At 40.7% G+C, this 26,073-nt stretch overlaps 1 protein-coding gene across 4 annotated transcripts in view; it reads right to left on the bottom strand.

Annotated features, from left to right (window-relative positions):
* Positions 1 to 26,073, bottom strand: part of Rtn3 (reticulon 3) — a 56,629-nt gene that overhangs the window by 9,111 nt on the left and 21,445 nt on the right. Inside the window, exon 3 of one of the 4 annotated variants that reach the window (XM_005063890.4) lies at positions 19,154 to 21,112. The exons of 2 other annotated variants lie outside the window; for them this stretch is intronic. In XM_005063890.4, the coding sequence (XP_005063947.2) occupies positions 19,154 to 21,112 (1,959 nt within the window). Of the gene's footprint in view, positions 1 to 8,623; positions 8,778 to 19,153; positions 21,113 to 26,073 lie in introns of those variants that run through there. One more of the 4 variants, XM_040748365.1, reaches the window with a different exon arrangement.

The raw sequence follows: 26,073 nt of genomic DNA, 5'->3' as shown, positions 1-26,073 counted from the left end.
TGGCAGACTGCTTGTTCACCAAGTGAGGTCCTGGGTTCTATAGGGAGTAGGGGTGGTAAGGGTAGCACAGATACAAACATGAGGCAAACAAGTCAGACAATATGTGTCAGGATGTTGAGACAGGAGGATCACTTGAGCCCACAGTTCACCAGAATAGACAACATAGTAAGACCCCATCTCAATCAGTCCATTAGACAATGCTTATAAAATGGCTAGATCCCAGACCCAAAGCCAGCACTACATGAAATGTACGAGTTGGAGTAAGAGAGAAAGTGATGACACATACAGACCATCCTACTTGAAATGAAATACCAGTCCTTATCTTAATCTGAAAACAGAAGGGTTATAAGTAGGAGGCTATGTACTTACCCAAACTAGGGCCTTACGAATGCCGAGTAAAACTACTTTCCTACTGAGCTACATATTTGTGGCCCTTTGAGGTACTGTTCTTGAAATAATTTTTAATTGATACATTTGGTTGTGGTGCATATGTATGTATAGAAGCCATGAGAGGCTCCAGTATCATTTTTGAGACAAGAGGTTTTCTGTGTATCCCTGGCTGTACTGGAACACACTCTGTACACCAAATTGGCTTCACAAAAATTTGCCTGCCTTTGTCTCCTGAATGCTGGAATTTAAAGGTAAACAAGCCAGGTAGTGGTGGTGCACACCTTCAATCCCTGTGCTTGGTTGGTTCACCGTGAGTTAGAGGCCAGCCTGGTGTACAAAATGAGTTGCAGACAGCTAGGATTATTACACAGAGAAGGAATTCCTTACACGATTTGTTCTGAAGACCTAAGACATGCTTTTGGATATTTATATTACCATGTTCTTCCTTGAATGCTCTGAATGACCACATCCAGTTCTGCACCTGCACCCTCTGGTAATGCTTTTTAACCTTCCTTGGAGTCCATTTTCTAAATAAAGACATTTTCAGATAAAAAAAAAGCAAAATAATAACAAAAAACCAGGGTCTCTCACTGTTCTGAGTTTGCTAACAGGGTATGCTGAGCCCGTTTGGTGGTATCTTGTTTATACAAATAAAGCATGGCTTTGGCTTGCTCCTTCTGCCCCACATTGGGCATCAATATGTAACATGAGTTCTAATAAGTCTTAAGAATAAAAGTCAGATATAGGGGGAAATGCTGAGAGGAATCAGGGAGAAGGAGCAAACCAAAGCCACCATTACCTCACTAGCTTCCCAGTAGAAGAGAGACCGAGTTCCTGTTTCCTCATACCTACATTCCTTTCTCTGTCCAGTCATCTCACTTCCTGTCTCTCTGTACAGACCTCCAGACCTCTATGGTTAGCTAGTGGCAAGCTTCATCCTCTGATCTTCAGACAAGCTTTATTTGTACAAACAAGGTATCACCACACCCCAGGGATCCACCTGTCTCTGTCCCCAGCACTGGGATTATAAATCTGCACTACTACACCCAGCACCCTCCTCCTCTTCTTCTTACCCTAATGTGGGTTCTACGGATTAAACTCGGGCCCAGCACTTTACTGACTAAGCCATCTAGCTCTTTGGTATCCTGACACCTCTTTATTTTTGGTTTCATTATTTTGGGTTATTTTTTGTACCCTAACATTGAGCTCCTGATCTCCTAAGAGCTGGGATTTTAGGCTTGTGACCCATCTGTCCAATACTTCTTTTTTTTAATTCTTGAGACAGGGAAATTACCCAGCATGGCCTTATAAAAATGGACAAAGCTTCTAGTGCCGCACCCGCTGCACAGCCTGTGTCTGAGAATGTGCGGAGGGTGTCAGGGATTGACAACACAGAGACCAGAAGGCTCCTCAAGAAGGCTCTCCTTTATTCCTACTCTGGCTGGTTATTATATACCCTGACACCAGAGGCTGACTTGGGTGGGGTCAGAAGAGGTGGTTAGTCTTTGGAAAAGGTTGAGGTTCCCGTGGGCAAGCCCTTTTCAGGAACTTATTTCCCCGGGCATTGTATTGTTTTTAGTAACATTGTCTTACAGCTGTCTGGTCCCAGGCTGATGGGGAAGTGGATCTCTGGCCAAGGTCTGTTGTCCCCACATCTCGAGTTAGACAGATCTGAGTCTTGGAAGGAGAGGCTCTGTGATTCCTGACAGAACAGCTATAGTGGTTTTGCAAATCAGGGGAAAACAGGGTGTCACTTAGGTGCACATGACTGAACTAAGACTATACAAGAAAACTGAACAGAACCAGACCTACTAAAGAGGGCCAGTACTAAGCAGGACAATTCCTATGGTCAGAGTTCAGGCACACACACATGTCAAAATTGATATATCTGTAAGTATAGTAACAAAATGCAGAGAGGACCCATGTCACCACCAGCAGAACAAATAGATATATATTCCTGCATATGACACATCCTAGAAGGACATGATACTGCTTCTATAGAATTCCAGGCACAAATACATTACCTTGTATTTTAAGAGGAAATAACTGGAGAAATATACTCTAAAACAACTATCTATATTCTTAAAAGCTAGTATGAACCATAAACAACAGGGGGTTAGAGAGATGACTTAGAGGTTAAGAGCACTGGCTGCTTGCTCTTCCAGAAGACCCCCAAGTTCAGTTCCCAGTATTCACAGGGTAGCTCACAATTTCAGTTCCAGGGATCTGATGCCTTCTTCTGACTTCAATGGGCACCAGGCACACACATGGTACACATATATACATGCATGCAAAACACTCATATGAATAAAATTAATACATCTAAAATATTTAAAGAAATAGACTTTTCTACATTTGCACAAGCTGTAAAAGGCCACTGTGTCCTCATGGATTTTACTGCCCTCTGCTGGAAAGTTGTCAGAAAAGATAGTCAGACCTATAATGATTACACATGTGACTAGTGGCCCCTAGAGGTTTACAGAATATAAACTGCGTAACAGTACAGAAAGGCCCTTAAAATAATCAGTGGAATTAGGGTCTGGGCCAAAAAGAGGATTTACTGATGAAAGAGGGAACAGCTGGTAAAGGGCATTAATAGATTGTTCTATACATCAAACCTCACAGCTTGTTCCTTTGCTTACTTCAGGCCCCGGCCCACAGCTGCTTCCTGTCCTACTGTACACTGTGTATGCCTTTACAGCTTTGTTTCTCCTCAGAGTACCTTATGTACTTCTAACAGGCTCTTCAAACCTGTGATGGGCCCATCTTGTAACCCAGAGCCAGCACGACTACAACTTTCATTCACTTCCTGATACTGCCCCTCATACAGGAATACGTCAAGTGGGGACTTAAGCATTCTCAGCACACAACAACAACAAAAAAAGGGGGGGGGGGTGTTAGCAAGGCCTTTGGAAACTTTCACCTCTGGTAGAGTTAGAAGAAAGAAAAATACAAGAAAAAAATGTAAGAAACAGCAGCAGCTGTCAGCTCTCAAAGTTTAGTATGTGAAGCAATTAGATTGGATATTCAGTTTATGGCCAGGAAACCAGCAAGAGGCTGCAATGGTTTTGCTTCCATAAATTTATTTTGTATTTCTATCCATTTGTTCCCACTGCCAGTACAGCTTTGAAAATAGCAAATTAGTTAAATACACCTGCAATCCCAGACCTTGGGGGTGGAGGCAGGAGGGTCAGGAGTTCAAGGTTATCTTCATATCCTGAGCCAGCTGAGATTAGAGGTACACATAAATTACTATGCCAGTGGTGGCACACACCTTTAATCCCAGCACTCAGGAGGCAGAGGCAGGTGGATCTCTGTGAGTTCCAGGACAGCCAGAGCCGTAATAGAGAAACTGTGACTCAAAAAAACAAAAATAAATGAATAAATAATCTCTATATGGTGTTAACAATCGAAGCAAGGGCCGGGAGTTGGTGGCGCACGCCTTTAATCCCAGCACTTGGGAGGCAGAGGCAGGCGGATCTCTGTGAGTTCGAGGCCAGCCTGGTCTACAGAGCTAGTTCCAGGACAGCCTCCAAAACAATACAGAGAAACCCTGTCTCGTAAAAACAAAACAACAAAAAAAACCAAACCAAAACAAAAAAAAAAATCGAAGCAAGGACTTCCTGTATGCTAGACAGGCACTCTGTCAACAGAGCTACACCCCCCCCCATTCCCACCTTTTTCACTTTTTAATTTTGAGGCTGGCCTTGGGGTTTTGATCATCTTGCTGTCTCAGCTTCTTGAATAGCTGTGATTACAAGGCCTGTACCACCATGTATATCTCTTTCAAGGGATGGGAAAGAAGACAAGAGGAGCTAATGGGGGTATGAATCTGACCAAACACATTACATATATGAGTGAAATGTCACAAAGGAATTCATCATTAGCCTCTTTAGCTGGTAATGTACAAACAGACTCTGAAGTACATGAGTTTTCAAACCTTTGCCATCGATTAGCTGGGTGATTTGGGACACGATGCAGAGCTTGTGTTCTCAATGTAAGATAGGTGTGCTGCAGGACTGAATGGGTGGATGTGGAGGCCTCAGAGCACCGATGAGTAGGTGGCTAGTGGCTAATGTTAACTATTAGTAATGATTTTGCTGCCAGTCTCAGCACACTTACAATGGAAAACTAGTGAGCAAATGTTTGCTATAGAACAATAAAGATTTGTTTCCTTTTTTGTGTGTGTTGTTGCTAACAGGATTGGGGGATTGGAAAGGAACTTTTAACAAAATTTAGTTTAAAAACTTCCTTTTAGAGCCAGGCATGTTGTTAGTTCCAGCACCGGAGAGCCAGGGCTACAGAGAAACCTTGACTTGAAAAACAAACAAAACAAAAAATTTTTATTTAGAGATTTTATTATTGTTATTTCATGTGTAATCTGTGCTATGTACCATGTGTGTGCAGTTTCCATGGAGGCCAGAAGACAACATTAGCTCTCAGGGGAAGTGTAGTTACAGATGGTTGTTAGCCACCATGTAGGTGCCAGGAATCAAACCCTTGTCCTCCGGAAGAGTAGTCAGTGCTCTTAACCACTAGCTGTCTCTCCAGTCTCACTAGTTATTTTTCAATGCTTCTGAGAATATTTATGTTGCTGGTGAATTACAAGCAATTCCTCCCTACTTCCCAAGACTTCTATAATATGGCTGTGATGGCTATTCTTGGTTATCAGCTTGACTGTATCAACTTAACTACAAAGAAATGGCAAGACTTACTTTTAATAAGGATCTTTTGAGGTGGGAAGATACAACCTTAATTTGGATCTTTTGAGATGGGAAGATCTACTTTTTTTTTTTTTTTTGGTTTTTCGAGACAGGGTTTCTCTGTATTGTTTTGGAGGCTGTCCTGGAACTAGCTCTGTAGACCAGGCTGGCCTCGAACTCACAGAGATCCGCCTGCCTCTGCCTCCCGAGTGCTGGGATTAAAGGCGTGCGCCACCAACGCCCGGCTAGGGAAGATCTACCTTTAATCTGTGCCACACATTATGCTGGAAGTCTATATATACAGGACATGGAACAAGGAAGCCTTAGATGATTGCCTCGTCTCCCTCTTGCTGGCAAGTCTATTCCTTCACTGGCATTACAGTCTACTTTTTTGAGATTCTGATGAACTCTGAAGACCAAATGAGACATCCAGCCTCATGGACTGCACAACTACTGGATTCTTAGACCTTCTGTTGGCAGACAGCTATTGTTAGATTAGCTGAACAACAGCAGGTAAGTCATTTTAATAAATCCCCTCAATATATGTGTATATATATGCACACACATATTTTTTCATTCTATAAGTTATTTCTCTAGAGAACCCTGACTAATACAGTGGCCATACTACTTAAAAAATGTTTAAATATAAAATGGACTTATTCCCAATCCTTGAGCAGTTACAATTCCTTCAAAAAATTCATTATAAACAAAAGGCTAATGGGGCTAGAGAAATGGTTCAGTGGTTAAGAGTGACTGCTATTCTTCTAAAGGACCAGATTTCGATTCTCAGCACTGACATCAAGCAGCTCATAACTGTCTGTATCTCCAGCTCCAGAAGATCTGATGCCCTTTTCTGGCCTCTACAGGCACCTGGCCCCACAAAGAGCACACACATTCACACAAATAAAAATAAAAATTAAACAAACAAACAAAAAACAACCAACCAAACAAACAAATAAAAAAAAACCCAAAAACGTTGCTACAGTAGCTTGAGCCAAAACAAAAACATTTATCTCATGTGCAATATACAATTTAAAACTAGTATTAGCATAGGAAATGTGGCCAAACAAAAAATATCTCTAAATGATTTCAATTATTCTGAGATGAAAACAACAGTATAATTTAATGCATATTCACATGTTAAAGTGTCATATTTCTTTCTTCTTCTTTTTTTGATTTTTCGAAACAGGGTTTCTCTGTGTAACAGGTCTGGCTGTCCTGGAACTTGCTTTTGTAGACCAGGCTGGTCTCAAACTCACAGAGATCTGCCTGCCTCTGCCTCCCAACTGCTGGGATTAAAGGTGTGCGACCCCACTGCTTAGCAATATTTATTTCTATAAGATGAAAACAATGGCAAGATCTAGATTCCATCTGGACTTTCCTTTTCAGTACTCTGCACTGTTGCTGCTGTAAGACAAAAAAGAAAAATATACTAAGGAAAGCCCAGGTAAGCATACCTACAGAAACCCATGCTCAATCCTCAGCAAAGTCAAGTGAGCAATCAGGGAACGTTTTTTATTCCTGGCTTTTTATTTTTCATTCATGCATTCATTTAGTGTGTGTGTGTGTTCGTGGAGGGGGGGGAGAGGAGAGGAAGAGAGAGGAAGAAAGGGGAGAGGAAGAGAGAGGGGAAGAGAGGAGGAGGGAGGGAAAAGAGAGGAAGAGGGGAAGAGGGAAGGGGGAGAAAGAGAGAGAGGAGGAGGATACTTTCAGGGGTTGGAGTTCTTCAACCATGTGAATTCTGGGCATGAACTCAGGTTAGGCTTGATCTTTACCTACTGAGTCATCTCAATGGCATTCCTTGGCCTTGTATGATTGTTCATAAACTTAGGAAAAAGAAAAGCTGCCTGCCATAAATTATATATACTGATATACTAGTTCCATGCCATTAAAGCAAAGAGTAATACAATCGGTGGAATCTTTTATACCAATAGGATCTCATTTATTTATTTACTTATTTTTGGTTTTTTTTGAGACAGGGTTTCACTGTGTAGTTCCAGCAATCCTGGAACTTGCTCTGTAGACCTGGCTGGCCTACAACTCACAGAGATCCACTTGCCTCTGCCTACTGAGTGCTCAAATTAAAGGTGAATGCCACTACTACTCAGTTTTATTTAGTTTTAAATACCTGTATTACCATTTATGCTTTCTTCAACCATTCACATTTACCCATTCTGTGTAAAACATTTAAAAAATGTTTATTTAAAAAACATTTATTGGAAACACAGAATTTAAAAAGTATTAAGAAAAAACTCAAGAAACCAATATAAAGTCAATATAGTGGCATGTAAAATATATATATTATATATTATTTTTAATTACTGCCAATATAACATGTACAGAAGCTTGTTTTATAGTATCATCTGTTCAGAATATGTTATCACATTAGGATACATGTTTGTGATAGGTGTGGAAAGAAACCATACCTAGCATTTTTTAGGGTCTTCTCAAATTAACTGTGCTTAGTTATCAGACAACAGAATTTAAAGTAAGTTATTCATCAAAGTAAATAATGCAGGGAAATGAGAAGGATAGCATTCCAAACAAACCTATCTCCTCTCAACTCTCTTCCTATCTGCTAAAAATTAACAAAAATAATTTTAAAGATTTTTAGTTACATAACAAAATAGGTTTGATCAGGCAGTAAAAGTAAAATTAGTCAAGACTTAAAATGCAAAACCCAATAAGGGTAAGCATGCTATAAAAGTTACAATAAATGTAATGGATAACATGTTAGAATCCTTTAGTTGGCTTTGAAAGCAGAAGGCAGATGGTGAAATTACACTACTCTGAAGCCATTCAGCTCTGTTCCACCATTCAGAACTACTAAGTGGGCTCACAAGATTTCACTCTATCCAATCTCTTGATCTGTTTCAGACTTTTTGATACTAGAATTTGACAGTTCTAAGAATCCACAAACCTGCAAAACTCAGAATTGCCCTAACAAAGTCCTTCTCCTCCTGCCCAGGCATCAGAGCCTTCCTGGGTCAGTGTTATACCTAAGTGCTGCCTAACGAATGTACTCCTGTTTCTGAAGGCTGCCTCCTGAGAAGCATCCTAGTCATTTCTCCCTCATCTTCTGGTCTCATCGAAAGATACATACATGTTCATTAGTTGACTTAGTTTTAATCATTAGTCAACAGCTGCCTAAGGCACTTGGTGTCAATACAGTGTACTGCCACTTTGTGTTTCTCAAGATCCAAACTGGTCTTCTGGTTCCTTAACTTTGAGTTTCACTACTAGGAGGTATATATAAAGCATGTGTTTCCTGCCCCAACTACTTTCGCTGCTTTGCTGCCCGGGTTGCTCAGTGTTCAGCAGCATACCAAGGTCCTTCTTCCAATTTAACTCTTCTTGTGAAGTTAACTCTGGATTTTCTGACCAAGGTCTGTTTTGCACCAATCGACTCATAATGCCTCTCTCACAAATCAACTATCACTTCCTCGGTGGGCTGCGTAGGCTGCTTCTGGTCTCTTTCCAGCCATCACCTAATAGTAGTATATGTCCAAACTCTTTACTTAAGCGCTCACCTCTCGGGCATACTCTGAAACACTTGGAACCTGTACTGCCGCCTCCTGTCTGCATCAGGCCCCCTCCCTGGCAGAGCAGCCCGAATCGTGTCCAGCAGCAGTTCCCCATCTTGTGCTGCCCAGGCACCATAAGTTGCATCTGCCGGTCTAGAGAGCTCTGCTAAGGTGGCCGTTATTGTAGTGGTCTCGAGGAGCCCCGCGAGCGAAAAGAGCACATTGGCCCTAGGGAGCACAGTGCCCTAAGGGAGCATCTCCAAGAACCCAAGCCAGGCCCGAGGTCCACGCATTATTATTATTGAAAACAAAGGTTTTCTATTTCTTTCTAGCGAGACTTAAGGATGCCAGATGCAGTAACCATAATACACCTAAAGAGGGAGCTGCCGTGGCTAATGGCAGTCTCTAGAAGCTGCTGCCCCACTGTAAATTGCAGTCGGAGACGGCAGTGACCCCTTGCTTATTTCCAGATCCATTTTCTTTCTGTATTACTAAATTTAGACAAAGAGTTTGATTTTTAGCTGTTATCCCAAGGGTCAAGAGAATTTAATCTACTCTCCCAAGCACGGTTTTCTTGTAGTCCTGGAATTTATTATGCTGTAGACCAGGCTGGCCTCAAATTCAGAGATCTGTCTGCCTCTGCCTCCCAAGTGCTGAGATTAAAGGTGTGCACCACTACCCAAGCATTCTTAAGGGTGGAAAATGCTTATTCTGAAAAAGGAATAAAACTGACAAAACCCCAAGCAACTTTTAACTTCATTTTAAAAGAACAATTCAAGATTTACACGTTTTTTCTTTGCAGTCTTGCTTGTTTTAATGTGCCAATATTCAATACGTATTAAGAAAAGTTAGGTGGGGGAAAGTCAGGCTTCATGGTTGGGCTGGTAGGTTAGTTTATTGAGTAGGGTTTTCCATTTGTAGCATTAGCAATCTTTCTCAGTTTCCCGAGTACTGGGACCAGAGTCCTTTGTTACCTGCCTGGCTAAAGACAGACTTTGACTCCAAAAGGGAAAATTGATCATTAATAGACGAATGCAGCTAGCTAGGTGGTAGTGGCAGAGGCAGGCAGATCTTTGTAAGCTCAAGGCCAGCCTTGTTTACAGTCAAAGCAACACAGAAAAAGTCTGGAATGCTCAATGACAGGCTCTTGCCATTAAGGATGCTAGGGTCACAAGTTGTATCCCTAGCACTGCCAAATCAAATAAAAGTTGAAGCAGGCAGTTTAGTTTCAAAAGACAGTTTTCTAAAAGATGTGGGCATTTTCCCATGAATTCATTTTTTTTGATTCAGTTTTCATTTATAGGATAAACGAAGCCACTTTTTTTTGTTTTGTTTTTTGAGACAAGGTTTCTCTGTGTAGCCCTGGCTGTCCTGGAACTCATTGTGTAGACCAGGCTGGCCTCAAACTCACAGAGATTCACTTGCCTCTGCCTCCTGAGTGCTGGGATTAAAGGATTAAAGACACATTTACACTGTCTACCAGTCATTTGTGTAAAGTTCTTTTGGGAAGTGTCATTAATCTGTTCAGTCCAGTTTCTGATAGTCCAATAGATACACTTTGGCAAGTATTTTTCTCAAGGCAGTGCTTATTAGTGATGTCTTCCATTATGCAAAATTTAATTTTGATGAAATATAATTATTTTAAGATTAATGTACCCAATGACCTAAGAACTCTTTGCCTAGCCCCAAATCATGGAGATGCTCTTTTCTTCTCTGCTGCTTCTTGCAGGGGACGGGAGTTCAGTTCCCAACACCTATATGCAGTGGCTCACAATTCTTTGACTCTAGCTCCAGGGGTTCTGGTACCTTCTCCTAACCATAGCAGGTACCTGCACTCCTGTGTACAAAACAATCACAGTTTTGTTGGTTTGTAGACAAGATCTCACTATATAGATCAGGCTGGCTCCAAACACAGATCCACCTGCTTCTGACTCCTAAATGCTGGGATTAAAGTTGTGTGCCATCAAGCCTAGCTCTAATCTTTTTTTAAAAAGAATTACCTAAAAAATTTAAATGGTGTGTTTGTGTCTCTGTGTGAGTACCTGCACATGAATCCAAGTGGCTGGTGAAGCCACAGTTACAGGTAGCTGTGAGTCACCCAATGTGGGTATGGGTACTGGGACTGACCTTGGGTCTCTGCAAGAACAGTGCATACTCTTAATTACTAAGCCATCTCTCAGTAAATGTGCCACCAACTCTTACCAAAAACCAAAGCCAACACTACACCAAAGTGAGGATCTTTATGAAACATAAAGTGGAATAGTGTGCAGTGTCTTCAGCTGCTGAGTCATCTCTCCAGCTCCTATTTTGATTTTTTTGGTTGTTGTTTTTTGAGACAAATCTCTGTGTAGCCCTGTCTGTCCTGGAACTTGCTCCGTAGACCAGGCTGGTCTCAAACTCAGAGATTTACCTGCCTTTGCCTCCCAAGTACTAAGATTAAAGATATGCACCACCACTAACCAGGCTTACCTGAATGTCTTAAAAAATATTTGTTAATTAAAAAACAAGGGGGTACTGGGTATCCAACCTTGGTCTTTTGCAACAAGTACTCTAAGCCACTGAGTTATCTCTTCAGGCCCCTTTTTGGGTTGTATGATTTTTAAATGGAACTGTTTTATTGGGGGGGGAGGCGGCAAGAGTCTCTGTAGCCCTGGCTACCTTCAAACTCAGGTCTTCTTCCTTTAGCTTTCCAAGTGCTGAACTTCATGCAGGCATGCAGGTACCACCCTTTCTGATTTGCAACTCTCCACCCCTCTTCACAGTCTTTAAAGAACACTGGACCTCCTGGAACAGGAGTCATAGGTGATTTCTGACTCATCTGTCCAGTCCTTGAGTATTTTATTGTAGTTCTAGGATCAACCCAGGACCGTATGCACACTAGACATGCTTTCTTACACTTTGAGCATTGACCAGTGTCTCTCGTGTAATTTTGTTGAATTCATAGTCAAGGTTGTCTATAATAAATTCCCTTAATCTCACATCTAAAAAACACTTTTATTATTTATTAGATTTGTTTTTACTTCGTGTATAAGAGTATTAATGTGTATGTAAGTGCAATGAACACAGAGGCCAGAAGAGGGCATCCTCTGCAAAAACAATTAGGGCTCTTAATGCTGAGCCACTTCTCCAGTCCCTTGATTTTAATTTCAGTCTTCCATTACTTAATACAGAAATCTGGGTTAAAGCTGAGTATATGGTGGCACATCAATCCCAGCACTTGGGAGGTGGAGGCAAGAGAAGAGGCTAAAATATCTCCCTTGGGATATTTTATCTGATGAACATTTTGTTTTCTTTTTCTTTTTTTTCTTTTTTTTTTTTTTTTTACATTTTACAAGTCTCCCACAGGGCTATGCTCTTTCATAGTGATAAGATTAAGTGTAGTAGCCAGGTGGTGGCACACGTCTTTAATCCCCAGTACTGGGAAGGCAGAGGCAGGTGAATCTCTGTGAGTTCATGGCCAGCCTGTACTACAAAGTGAGTTCCAGGACAGTCAAGAATATGACATGGAGAAATCCTGTCTCAAAAAACAAAAACAAACAAAAAGATTAAGTGCAGTTTAGTAATATGATTTATGGCAAATGTCTGTTTTGGCTTGGCGGAGAGATGCTGGAATCTAAGTAGTCATGCAGGAGTCACATGAGCACCACTTGTCATCCTGGATAACAAGGACTTAACAAGCAACTCTGTGCTTTGTCATCATAGTTGTAGAAGAGTTCAGTACTTCCTTCTATGTGTGTTGACAGCTGAAAGCTCATCTATGCTATCTTTCTCTGTGTGTCCCTTTGCAGCCGTCAACTGTCAACAGTAGTTTTATCAGTTTCTGAACCCCACTAAATTCTAACCAATTATCCTGGGAGTGTTCTTGAGACCTCTGACACTTGTTCCAAGGTTGCCTTTGAACTTATCTGAGTAGGTGACTGTTGAACTGCTTTGGCCAGTCAATATATGGGCATCATACACTAGGAAGCTTGTGATCATTTTATTTTCAAACAGTTCTTCTCTGGTCTGCTGTGGGAATCCTATTGTGCAATCTTTTGATTATTCCACAGATCCTGAATTTCTGGTGGTGCTTTTTTTCCTCCCTTGTTAGGTTATGTAAATTTCCCTGTTTATCATCGAATTCAGATTCCTTCCATCATTTCCATTTTGCTATTAAGGTCACTTAGTGATTTTCAAACTTCAGATGTTGTAGGGTTTCCTCTAAGCTATTTTTGTTTCTATTTTAAGGCTGAAATTTCCTTTATTTTTATTCAACACAAACATTGTCCTTCACTTTGTTGGATGGCTGTAATAACCTCTTTCCTTCTCCAGGGTCTTCACTATGTTACTGGCTTCCTGGACCTTACTATATAGACCAGGGCTGACCTTGATTTAATTCTAACATATGAACTTAGTTTATATAGATCCCTTTTCTCCAGACTGGATTATACTTTTTTTATTTTTTTAAAAGATTTATTACATATACAGTGTTCTGCTTACATGCCAGAAGAGGACACCAGATTTAATTGTAGATGGTTGTGAGCCACCATGTAGTTGCTGGGAATTGAACTCAGGACCCCTGGAAGAGCAGTCAGTGCTCTTAACCTCTGAACCATCTCTCCAGCCCCTGGATTATACTTTTAAAAAGTTAGTTTGGGTTCCATTCTAGACATTACAACTAACATGTTTTACAGCTGGTATACTTACTCTGTTATAGTCCTCTAGAGAGTACACAATAAAAAAATTATTTAGCTGGATACCTTTAATCTCAGCACTCAGGAGACAGAGACAGATGGACCTCTATGAGTTCAAGGACATAGAGAGCTCCAGAACAGCCAGACTACAAAGAGAGACTCTGCCTCAACACACCCACCAAAAATAAATAAACTATTAAATTTTATCTAGAGCGTGTGCTTGTCTATATGTGCATCAAGTGAGTGCAGATGCCAAAGGAGGTCAGAAACCAAAGCCCAGCCCTCTGCAATAAGAAAAGATCTCACTTTGGGGATTGCTTTAAACATGCTATTACATTTCGTTAAACCCAATGTGCAAACTCTTGTCTCTGGTACATAAGATCAAGCCACGGCTCAGTTTTTTCGCCTTCAGCTGGTTTGCCTGGATTCTCTCATGCACACATGAGTCAGAGACTAGAAAGAAGCTTACACAGAGATTACTTTACAGAAAGAATTTAGGCTTTCATCCTCTGGATCTCTCTTTTCCAGATCCTTCTTCCCTTTTAACTTTTAGTCATTGAGAATGACTTAATTTATCTTCTCTCAGTCTTCTTGATCTGTCAGGTCACAACTTTCAGCCTTTTTTTCTGGTTAAAACCAGTAGAAATGGGTTGAATTTAATTGTTCAAATATATTCCATTCTTTCTTATAAGTGTTAACCCTTTCAGAATCTGCTTGTTTCTGTATGTTCCACATTGCCTTCAGGCCTTGTTCTTTTAATTTAAAACAATTTGTTCGAAGTATAGTCATGTGCAGGAAGACTGGGTTCAATAGAAGCCTACCTAGCTATAATAAAAAAAAAAAACAAGTGTGACTTCAAATTTTTTTATCTAAAGATTTTATTTCTAGGGCTGGAGAGATAGCTCAGTGGTTAAGAGTACTGGCTGTTCTTTCAGAGGTCTGAGTTCAATTCCCAGGAACCACATGGTGGCTCACAACCATCTATAATGGGATCCCATTCCTTCTTCTGGCATACAGGAGTACATGGAGATGGACTACTCAAATACATAAAGTACATAAATAAATTCTTTAAGATTTTATTTGTTAAAGAACTAAACAGAATTCTCAACAGAAGAATCTAAAATGGCTGAAAGACATTTACAAAATTGCTCAACATCCTTAGCCATTAGGAAATGCAAATCAAAACAACTCTGAGATACCATCTTACACCTGTTAGAATGGCTAAAATAAAAAACAAAACAAAACAAACAACCAACAACAGTTTATGCTGGAGAGGATGTAGAGAAAGAAGAACACTCCTCCACTGCTGGTGGGGGTGCCAACTTGTACAGCCACTTTGGAAATCAGTATGGAGATTCCTCAGAAAAATGGGAATCAGTGTACCTCAAGATCCAGCAATTCCACTCTTAGGCATATACTCAAAGAATGCACACTCATACCACAAGGACATTTGCTCAACTATGCTCATAGCAGCACTGTTTATAATAGCCTGGAAGCAACCTAGATGCCCCTCAACCAAAGAATGGATACAGAAAATGTGGTACATTTACACAATGGAGTACTACTCGGCGGGAAAAAAATGGAATACTGAAATTTGCATGCAAATAGATGGAACTAGAAGAAACCATCCTAAGTGAGGTAACCCAGTCACAGAAAGACAAACATGGTATGTTCTTACTCATATATGGATATTAGACATAGAGCAAAAGATTACCAGCCTACAATCCACACCTTCAGAGAAGCAAGGAAACAAGGAGGACCATAAGAGAGGCATACACGGTCCCCCCAGTGAATCAGAAAAGACAAGAACCCCTGAACAAATTGGAAGCATGGGGGAATGAGGAAGGGAGATAGGCAAAAGAGGAGGGGGGAGGAGAACAGGAGTGATCAGGAAGATTACGTGGGGGAGAGGAACAGAGGAAAACAAGAAAAGAGACACATCAACAGAGGGAACCACTATAGGTTTAAAGAGAAATCTGGCACTAGGGAATTGTACAGAGATCCACAAGGATGACCCCAACTAGGAACCTAAGCAATAGTGGAGGGGCTACCTTAAATGCTCATCCCATATAATGAGAATGATACTACCTTAAATGCCATCCTAGAGCCTTCATCTAGTAGCTGATGGAAGCAGAAGCAGAGATTCACAGCTAAGCACTGAGCCAAACTCCTGGAATCCAGCTTCAGAGAGGGAGGAGTGACCAATAAAGGGGTCAAGACCACATTGGGAAAACCCACAGAAACAGCTGATCTGATACAGTGGGAACTCATGGACCCCAGTCTGACAGCTGGGGAACCAACATAGGACCAAACCAGTCCCCCATCTTCCCCAACCCAAATGTGGGTGTCAGCTAGGAGCACTGGGCAGTCTATGGGGCTTCTGGCAGTGGAATCAGGATGTATCCCTAGTGCACAAAGAGACTTCTTTTACCATGGAGGGATACTCTCTCAGCCTAGATACACAGGGGAGGGCCTAGGCACTGCTCCAAATGACTTGACAGATTTTGATGATCTCTCATGGAAGGCCTCACTCTCCCTGAGGAGTGGATGGTGGGTCAGTGGGATGCATGGGAGGATGGGAGGGAGAGGGAACTGGGATTGATATGTAAAAATAAAATCACTTCTAATTTAAATAAAATTTATAAAAAAGGATTTTTTGTAATTATGTGTACATGTGTATGGGGTCATGTGTACACACCTTGTGAAAACACGAAGTTGATGCATTTTACCAAAATGGCTTACATCTTTAAAAATATGGTCATAAAATAACTGACATGGTTTTTAATTTTTAAATTTGTAAAGGATAATCTGTAAGCTTCTAACTATATGTCAATCTGCCTTAATATTTACCAATAACAGAGTATGATCAGTGAGAAATATCTTTAACTTCCACAGCTCTTTTCATCTCTCATTCTAGATGAAATACTTCAAGCAGGGAATTACCAATAATTACTATCTACAAGGTTCTTTACTTGTAACAACACTATAAAACATGGCAAAATAATTACCATCACCTCGTTACTAAAGGAAAATGCTGAACCAGTTTGGCTTGTTGTCTAAGGTTACATTAAAGTCTAAAAATGCCAAAATTAGACAGGAGCCTTTATGGCCTAATTTTTATATGCCTCATCACTCAAAAGTAACTATCTGTGAGAACCATTACAATCCAGGAAGAATCTAAAAGACACCAATGTATCATTGGAGCAGTAAATCACTTCAATATTTTCATTTACAGGTAAGCTCTTGAACATCCACTTACGAGTTAACTGTTTAAAGTGACAGTCTATTCACAGTAAAGCAAGAGTTAGAACCGAACACTCCACCATTAGACTCTCCAATTTCTAGAGTATAATTGCTATCTTTAATTCTCAGATTTGGGGGTTAGGGATGTAGCTCAATGATACTGTACTTGTCTGGAAGGCATGGGGCCTTGAATTCAATCTCTGATCCCCAACCCCCAACCAATTAAAACGACATAAATAGGGCTAGTGAGATGGTCTAGTGGGTAAAGATGCTTGTTGTCAAGTCCTTGACATGGAGTGAGAAAACTGGTTGTTTCAAGCTGTCCTCTGATGCATGTGTGTGCAACTCACTCACACACACACACACACACACACACACACACACACACAGAGTGAGCAAGCGAGAGAACAGAAATATGAATAAGAATATGAAGACAGATAAAAAACCCTAAAATACATACATTTTTAAATTTACAAACTTAATGAGACTAGAGACGGCTCAGTGGTTAATAACACTTAGCTGCTCTTCCAGAGGACCTGGGTTAGATTCCAAGCACCCACATGGTGGCTCACAATCATCTTCCTACTCCAGTACCAAGGGGTCCTCTTCTGGCCTCCTTGAGTACCAGGCATGTATATGGTGCACAAATATATATGTAGACAAACATCCCCAAACATAAAATGATACATGCATACACACACAAAATTAGGGTTCATTTGGTTCTTTCTTTTTTTCTTTGTTCTGATAAGGTTTCTACAGCTCTGGCTGTCCTGGAACTCAGAGATCCGCCTGGCTCTGCCACTAGAGTGCTGGGATTAACGGCGTGTGCCACCACTGCAGGGCTGCCCATGGTCTTTAATAAGGAAATACATTTACAGGAAAGCTAGACATAAAAGTTTATTTTAAATACAACTCCTTCTTTCTCTGCTCCCCCCATCCAAGACAGTTTCATGCATCCAAGGGTGACTGAACACCTGATTCCACCTCCCAGGTGTGACGATTATACGTGTACACCATCATGCCTGTCCAAAATCTTAACTTTTGTTGTAAATACTATAACTTTTAAGTATGTCTTCATTTGAAAACAAGGATCAAGCATCAAAAAAGTTTAAAAACTATGGAATTCTATACAGCACCTAATACTGAATATACAGTAAGGGTAAAAAGCTTGGGTATCGGATATGAGGTCTGGAGTCAATTTTTATGGACAGCTTTGTTTTGTTATCTTTGACTTTGTTTTTGGAAACAGGTTCTTAATGTGTAGCCCAGGCTAACCTTGAATTCAAGGCAATATTCCCTGCTTCAGCATTCTGAGTGCTAGGATTACATGCATGAGCCACAAGGTTGGCTGTATGCAGAGCTATAAATATCCTTTTCCCCCCTTAAACTTTCTGTGCTGATTTAAATGAGAATGGCCCCCCCATAGGCTCATATATTTGAATTCTTGGTCCCTAATTGGTGGAACTGTTTTGGTAAGCACTAATAGGTATGACCTTGTTGGCAGAGGTATGTCACTGAGGGTGGACTTTGAAGTTTCAAAAGTCCATGCCACCCTGGTTGGCTCTCTGTTTCCTGATTGTGTATCAGCTACTGCTCCAGAGCCATGCCTGCCTGCCACTATGCTCTTCACCATGATAGTCATGGATTCATACTCTCTGAAACCGTAAGCAAGCCCTTCTTAAATACTTTCTTTTATAAGTTGCTTTGGTCATGTGTCTCCTCATAGTAAAAAAGTAACTAATAATACTCTGTCAGACAAACAGGTGACAAAGAATGACTTCTGGAACTGTCAAACGTTCTGTTGTCTGAAGACTGTTTAGTAGGTCCAAAGTATAAGAATGAATGAGTTTCTCTTAAGTATTATTCCAAAAGAGCACTATAATAATAGTTACCTACTTTTAGAGCATAAACCCTCTGTGGGATACAGTAAATTAATTAAAAGTTACATTCACTGAATTTCCCTGCAGGAATTCTTTTATCTTTGATAACTAATTAAAATTTACAAGTCCCCTATTAAGGAAAAATCCAAATACCCACCAATATTAACCATCATGGAGATTTTAAAAACACTAAACTTTGAAAATCAGTAAAACACAGACTTAGCCTATAATCTCAGCACTTGAGAGGCTGAAGTAGGAGGACTGAAGGAGTACAATAGCCTGGGCTACATAGTCAGTTCCAGGGGAAACTGGGTAACTCTGTCTCAAAACAAAACGACAAAAATAAAAAACCAGTAAACAAATAAGAAAGTGGTGATATTTTTAAAGGCAGCAGCCTTTAAATACAGGTATAGAAAAACCAACTTACGTGATCGAGAGAGAGAGAGAGAGAGAGACAGAGAGAGACAGAGACAGAGAGACAGAGAGACAGAGAGAGCGAGAGAGAGAGACAGAGACAGAGAGACAGAGAGAGCGAGAGCGAGAGAGAGAGAGAGAGAGAGAGAGAGAGAGAGGGGGGGGGGGGAGGGAGGGAGAGAGAGAGAGAGAGAGAGAGAGAGAGAGAGAGAGAGAGAGAGAGAGAGAGAGAGAGAGAGAGGAAAGCTTTTATATACAGAGCAGAAAGCAGAATGATAATCCCAGCAGAACTAACCACATGCAGAATCTCTGGTGTAAATGGTTACCTGAGAAGTTAGACAGAAGTCTTGCTAGGGCATGCTTGTTAACCGTTTCAGTCTTGCTAAGGCTGGAAATAGGATCTACTCTAGTGTCTTTGGTGACAGAGGGCTTTTTGGTCCCAACACAAGATGCAGTCTCAACATCTGTGTATTCTAGGATGTCAGATGACCTCTGTAGCCAATATTGTGGAGCAAAGGCTTGCTTGAGTTTTCCTCCTGGAGTTGCTCCTTCAGTCTGCACCTGCTCAGCCTGCCTTTCTCCTAATTCTTTAATGGCTCTGATGGTGAGCTGCTCCTGCTCTAAGTCAGGAGACACCAGGAGGGCACCTTGAGGAGAGACTGCACTCAGCTCACCTCTATTTGTTTCTTTGACGCGTTCACTGCATTTGGTTTCAGAACCATCTAGATCACATTCATACAAGAGTTCCACAGGGAAAGCATTTTTAAAGTCTGCTGTCTTCTCTAACACTGCTTCCACACTGCTATGATCTTTATCCTCGAGTCCTTTCTCCCTGGCTCCTGTGAAGGCAGCTAGCAAGTCCTCTGGGGAGGAACCATCTGTATCTTCAACATATTTTCCAAGCAAAGACTCCAAGTTGGCAGAAGCTGTCACAGTTAGTGGGAATCCTGTCTCACTAAGAACACTTGGAGGTGCTGTTGAAGGAACTCTGGGGTTGTCAGTCACAGCAGGGTTTTCAGGTGCAAGTTCATTCAGAGTATTAGGTACTTGTAAGCAAACCTCACTTTCCAGACTCCTATGAGTAGGAGTTTTTGGCTGGGCCTGAAGCAGCTGAGAGGTACTGCTTGACTCTTCTGAGTTTTCACACATCTCACTCCTCATAGTCCCACAATTGGGAGTCTCCTTGATATCCCTTGCACTTGTTTTTGCATCAGTACCTGAAAGGGAGTCAGGTTTTTCAGGCAGAACTTTGTTGGTCTCAAATGAGGGGTCTGCTGTGACATCTTCTATGACTGTGTCATCAGACTCCCCAGAACTATCAACCTCTGTGACTTCTCCCAGCACACAGTTAGGCCAGGCATCCCTCAGGTCAGGTAAAGCTACTTCCACTGTGGCTGCTCCAGAGCCTGAGACCCATTTCTCAGGCAAAGAGCCAGGTGGCTCTGTAAGTGGCTGGGAACTGCCTGATACACCTCTGTCACTGGCTTTTGTGGCACTGAGATGGTAGTCTTTTACAGGTTTTCCAGCAATGTTTTCTAGAGACAAAGATGCTTCTGCCCAGTCATCTGTGGATTTGGTGATGGGAGTGTTCCCGTTAAGAGAACATATAGGCATTTTCTGATGAGTGTTTGTTTTAAGATTTATAACTGGAATCTCTGAGTGATGTTCATTCCTGTCTAGTCCTGTACTTTTTGTGGTATAAGATGATTTATCAGCCTGTTGCTTTGTTTGGGGAACTAGATCCCAAGTCAGTATTTCATTAGTAAAGTTATGCATATCGTTCACACATCTAGACACCTCTTCCAGTGCCGCTGTAGTGTGTGAAAACTGTCTACTGAGCAGTGCAGAGGCTGGATAACGCCCTGCCTCTTTATTTCTCAGGGGAAACACTTTGTCATTCATTTCCAACAAGTCTGCAGGGGATTCTCTATCACTGTGAGCTGTCCAACCACCCAAATCATTTGTGCTTTCCTTATATAAATCTTTAAATTCTCTGTCAAAAGTTGCTTTGTCAATAATTACTTCAAATGGTGACTCAGGAGAATCTTTTTCGACACCAGCTCCTGAAAGTGCAGATGGGGACAAGGAATATGTACAAATGTGCTCTGTCTTAGACTGCCCAAGATCCAGTACACTTCTGTCCTCTCCACTTGGAATCTTGTTCAGGTTCTTGGGTTCCTGGTCTTTAACTATCCACTCTTCTACTGAACCAGTTTCCTTTGAGAGAAAAGCAGGTTGCTCTGGGAAACTGTCTGGAATGGAAGGATGGCTGCAAGGACCGCCGGCTGTAAGAGAAACAGGAGTGTCTACTCTGTCCTTATTGGCCCCTTGAGACAAATCCAGCTTTTTCATACCTAGAAGAACCAAGGGGTCTTTTCCTTCTTTGGCTAGAATAAGCTGGCTGCCTAATGTTTTGCTTTTTTCTCCAAGCAGTGTTGTAAGGTCAGGGTTATGATTTCAGAAGATGAAAGAAAGGAGGAAGCCATAATAATTTCTGAAAGTGACTCATCAGAGCAAAGAGAGCTCAATCCCACGATGGTCAGAATTTGAAAGAAAAAGATTGTTTACCAAATGCAAGTACATTAGCTAGTCAAGCCAAGCAGCATGCTTTTTATTTTTAAGTCACACACACACACACACACACACACACACACACACACACACAGTATGTATATAAACATATGCATACACACAAGTACATAACAAAACAAACACAAGTGGTTATCCTACAAAGCATGCATTAAACTGCCAACAGTAAAACAAAAGCTGGTATCATGCTGCAAATTGTGAATGACAAAACATTCTCAAGACAAACACTTTTTAATTGCCCATACCACACACACACACACATAAGGGCGTGACAGTACTGGAAGGTTTGGGGAGTTTTTCCTTCCTTTTTTTTTTTTTTTTGTGGGAGAAAGGTCATTTAATAGGAGCAACATAATCTATACAGAACCGCTTGTTGTTATTACATGCTGCTATAGCTTACTTTGTAAGCAGAACAATTCAGAATACATTGGCTCTACAGATCCCCTATTGCAATCCTCACCATCTGAGAAGGAAAAGGAAGTGGCTTGGCTCAGGTTCTTGATCTAGAGAGGCAGCAGATCTTCCCTGAGCCTGAAAATCAGTCTAAAAACATTCTATTCCATCCTTTAAGAAAAGGATACAAATTGCTTGATGTTCTAAAGAATGTTGAAAAGGTCAGCCTGCTCCCAAATCTCTGGTCAACTGGCCATTTTAACCAAAATCAAATGGCAACACAGTAAGAGTTGCCTTGAGTTTCCAAGGAGACTCTGGATTCTTGAACAAGGTTAAGCTGTGGGGATTTATGGAGATGGACATAGCCTTACACTGGGCCAGGTGTGCAGTGTTACAGTGATACATTTGGTTGTCAGATTGACAAGGGTGGACTTGTGATGGTTCATCTTCACAGTCACTATGGCAGAATTTTGAATCACCTCAATGACTGTGAAGATGTTTCAGAGAAGTTAACTGAGGGGTGAAGATTTGCCCAGAATGTGGGTGGCACTCCCCCATGCCTAGTCTAGGGACTCAGACAAGAAAAGAGGTGGCCACCTGAGTGCCAGCACTCTGTTCTTTACTGTCTGACCTAGTGAATATTCTGAACTCAAAAGCCAAAATAAATCTTTCTTAATTGAAAAAGGACTGATTGGTATGAGGCTTTTTGTTGTTGTTGTTAAGACAGTGAACAGAATTCTTTTTTTTAAAAAACAGAGTGATGTAATCTTACTAATTATTAACTCCACAGCAACCATTCACTCATTTACTATGATATTCTCTTTCTAATCCAAGCAAAGATGGAAATAACCATACCAAATAAAGCTGTGTCTCTGGAGCTGGAACAAAGCAGACCTTAAAATAATCCTACATAAATCAATCAAAGGCACAATTTGGTCAGGTGAGGGCTAAGACTCAGGACAGCAATTTCTTGAGCATGAATAATTGGGAAGACAAGAAAGAAAAATTCCTTTGGTACTGTCTCTATATGTAGCCTAGGCTCTGTTCTAATTATATCAATAAAAAGAAATTTATGACATCATGCAAATTTATTAAAAACCAAAGTAAGAATTAAGTATTTTAGTAAGGTTAACAAAACCCCATTATTATAGGATGTTTACAAATGCTATATAGAGTTGTCTTATTATCTAGGAGTGGTGGCACATGCCTTTAGGCCCAGTACTGGGTGGGTGTGGGGGGGTGGGAGCACCAAAAGCAGGAGGATCTCTGTGAGTCAAAGGGCAGCTTGGTCTACATAGTGAGTTCCAGGACAGCCAGGGCTATGTAAGAGAACCTGCCTTTAAAAACAAAAGTTGCCTTACTTTGGGGCACATTACTAAGATTTTATGTCACAGGGTCTGAGCTTTAGAACAGCAAAGCTGTAACTTAGGTAGTGGGAAACTCTTCATAAATGAAAAAAAGAAAAAAAGGGGGGGTAAGTTTGATTATAAAACAGAAAAAAAAAATGAAGCTGTAAATGTAGCAAACATGGCTTACACCCATCACTACCTTGCTGAGACAATCAGTAAGAAAAGGGTGTAAGATAAAGTGGGTTAAAATTCTGAAGCTTTCCTAATAGGAATAGAACCCAGGCAAACAAAACTGACCATGACTTACAAAGAGTCAAGCCTACTTGTTTAATAGACCCGAAATTTCAGATGATTCAGAAGACCTATCACAGATGAAGAGTGTCAGTGAAGTGAATTAATTGTCATTCAGCAAATAATATTGTCTATCACATTCCAGACACTGTTTCAGAAACTAGATTTAATGCAGTAACTGAAGCAGAAAAAGCCAGTCCTTTGTGAATCTAACATAGAAGAAACAGAAATACACAAAATCAGTAAACAAGTAAAATAATGGTTTGGTTATAATCCATGAATAGAAAAAGAAAGCATTAAGGAAAGAAATGACAATCATAGAATATGTATATTACTAGAAAAACAGAACACTGTGCTTTTGGCAGGACACAAACATACCAGTTTCCTATGCCCTGCTTCTCATACTTCCCCTGAACTCTGAGCATGTCAATGGTTCTGAATTGTGTACAGAATAATCTAAGGCAAAACTATGCGATTAGGCTAGAAGTCTCACTGTCACAATGCTAGTGGGTTTTCTTATGAACATCATAACCACCTGACAGACTGCAAACATTTTATTAAATAGATGCTTTTTTTTTGAGACAAAGTCTTCAGCATTCCAGGCCGACCTCAAACTTATTAACTTATTTTGTATTTTGTAACCCAGGATGGCCCTCAACTCTTGATCCTCCTGTCTGTACCTCCCCAAATGCTAGTATTACAGGAATATAATACACTTCTGGTTTATGGGGTGCTAGGAATTGAGCCCAGGGCTTCATATATGCCAGGCAAGTATGCTACAGCCCCAGTTCCTTATTAAAGACTGTTGAAAATGACAGAACTACTATACACACAAATAATTTTAGAGCTGTATTTTCCAGGGTTTCTAGCACTGGTTAAGAGTAAGGTAAGAGGATTGAGCATTCAAGGCCAGCAAAGACTATAGAGTAAAACACACATGCACACACGCGCACACACACACACACCTCCCTAATATGATTTCATAACTCACTATCTGGGTGGACAGTGTTTTGTGAGGGCAGTCTGGAGGGTAAACAGAACAATGTTTTGTTCATTCTTTGGTAAGCATAAGATACAGATGCTAGCTCTCAATACTGTTAAACTTTCCCATGTGCAGCCAAAGATGGTAACATCTTCATCTGTGTTTTAATTTTAATGATCTCCATTAGAATTCTGGCAGATGAAAAGAAATTTCAGCTAACTGTAATCCTAACAAACTTGGGTAGAGCTGATAATGTACTAACACAATAGAAAAAAATTGGGTTGGAAGTAAAAGGTTTATAGTGTGAAAACATTAAGCAGAATATAACAGGCCTTTTATTACAGCTCTAAACAAGAACTCTCCAATTAGTAGTCATCAGTGCTGTTCAAATCAGTTACAACATAGCAGAAAACTTCAGAGAACTTCAAAGTTGTTACCTATTAAAATATTACACACTACATGACTTACTGTCCAAACCATTTTGAATTATTTTATGTCTCAGAAAATATCTATTAGCTTTCTTTTTTCAAACACCTAGCCCATAGTATCTTATGACTTTGACCTCAGCACCCAGGAGGCAGAAGCAGGCACATTGCTGTGAGTTCCAGGTCAGTCAGGGCTACACAGTTACCCTGACTCAAAATAAAAAATAAAAAATAAAACCAACCAAACAAATACTTTGCAATGTTTTATATACACTTAAGATCTCCATGAAGAAATCTCATGAGTAGGGTATGGTGTACACATCGGGGATCCCACACTCCAGAACAGTAAGATTAGGAGTTCGAGGTCAGCTTGTGTTGTATGACACTTTGTCTCAAAACAAACAGAACAAAAACCAAATAACAACAAGGGGGAGGGCTGAAAAGATGCCTCATTGGCTAAGAGCAATTTTTTGGCAGAGGATCTGGGTTTAGTTCCTAGCACCCACATGGTGGCCATTTAAAACTTCAATTTCAGGGGACTGATCCAATGCTCTTTTCTGGCCTCTGCGGGCATCAGGCACACATACAAGCAAAATTCTCACACACATTAAAATAAAAAGAGGACATGCCTTTAATCCCAGCACTAGAGAAGTAAAGGTAGATGGATCTCTGTGACTTCAAGGCCAGCCTAGTCTACATAGTGAGTACCAAGCAAGCTAGGTTGACATAGTGAGACTGTTTCAAATTAAATAAAATATATTAAAAGAAATCATTGCAAGTAGTTCCTAAATTAGCTTTTCCAACACTGGGACTCAATGTCCACATTCATTTTAAGAGTTCAAAACACTCCAAAGTATAGTGTTACTTTATTAAACAAATAAGGGTAAACATCATACAGATTTATTTATTATGTTGACATTTAGTCACTCTACGTTTCCTCCCATTCATTCACCAGCAAAAGCAACACAACAAAAACCCCTATTAAAAGATGCTGGGAGCTGGGTAGTGGTGGTACATGTCTTTAATCTCAGTATTCAGGAAGCAGAGGCAGGTCGATCTCTGTTTGAGGTCAGTCTGGTCTACAAAGCAAGTTCCAGGACAGCCAGGTCTGTTACACTGAGAAACCCTGTCTTGAAAAACAAAACAAACAAAGATGCTGGGGAGATGGCACAGTGGTAAGAGCACTTGCCAGCATGAGAACCTGAGTTCAAATCCCT

The sequence above is a fragment of the Mesocricetus auratus genome, unplaced genomic scaffold (assembly GCF_017639785.1).
Source record: "Mesocricetus auratus isolate SY011 unplaced genomic scaffold, BCM_Maur_2.0 Super-Scaffold_4256, whole genome shotgun sequence".
Taxonomy (NCBI): domain Eukaryota; kingdom Metazoa; phylum Chordata; class Mammalia; order Rodentia; family Cricetidae; genus Mesocricetus; species Mesocricetus auratus.
This window is presented reverse-complemented; position numbering and strand designations above follow the sequence as displayed.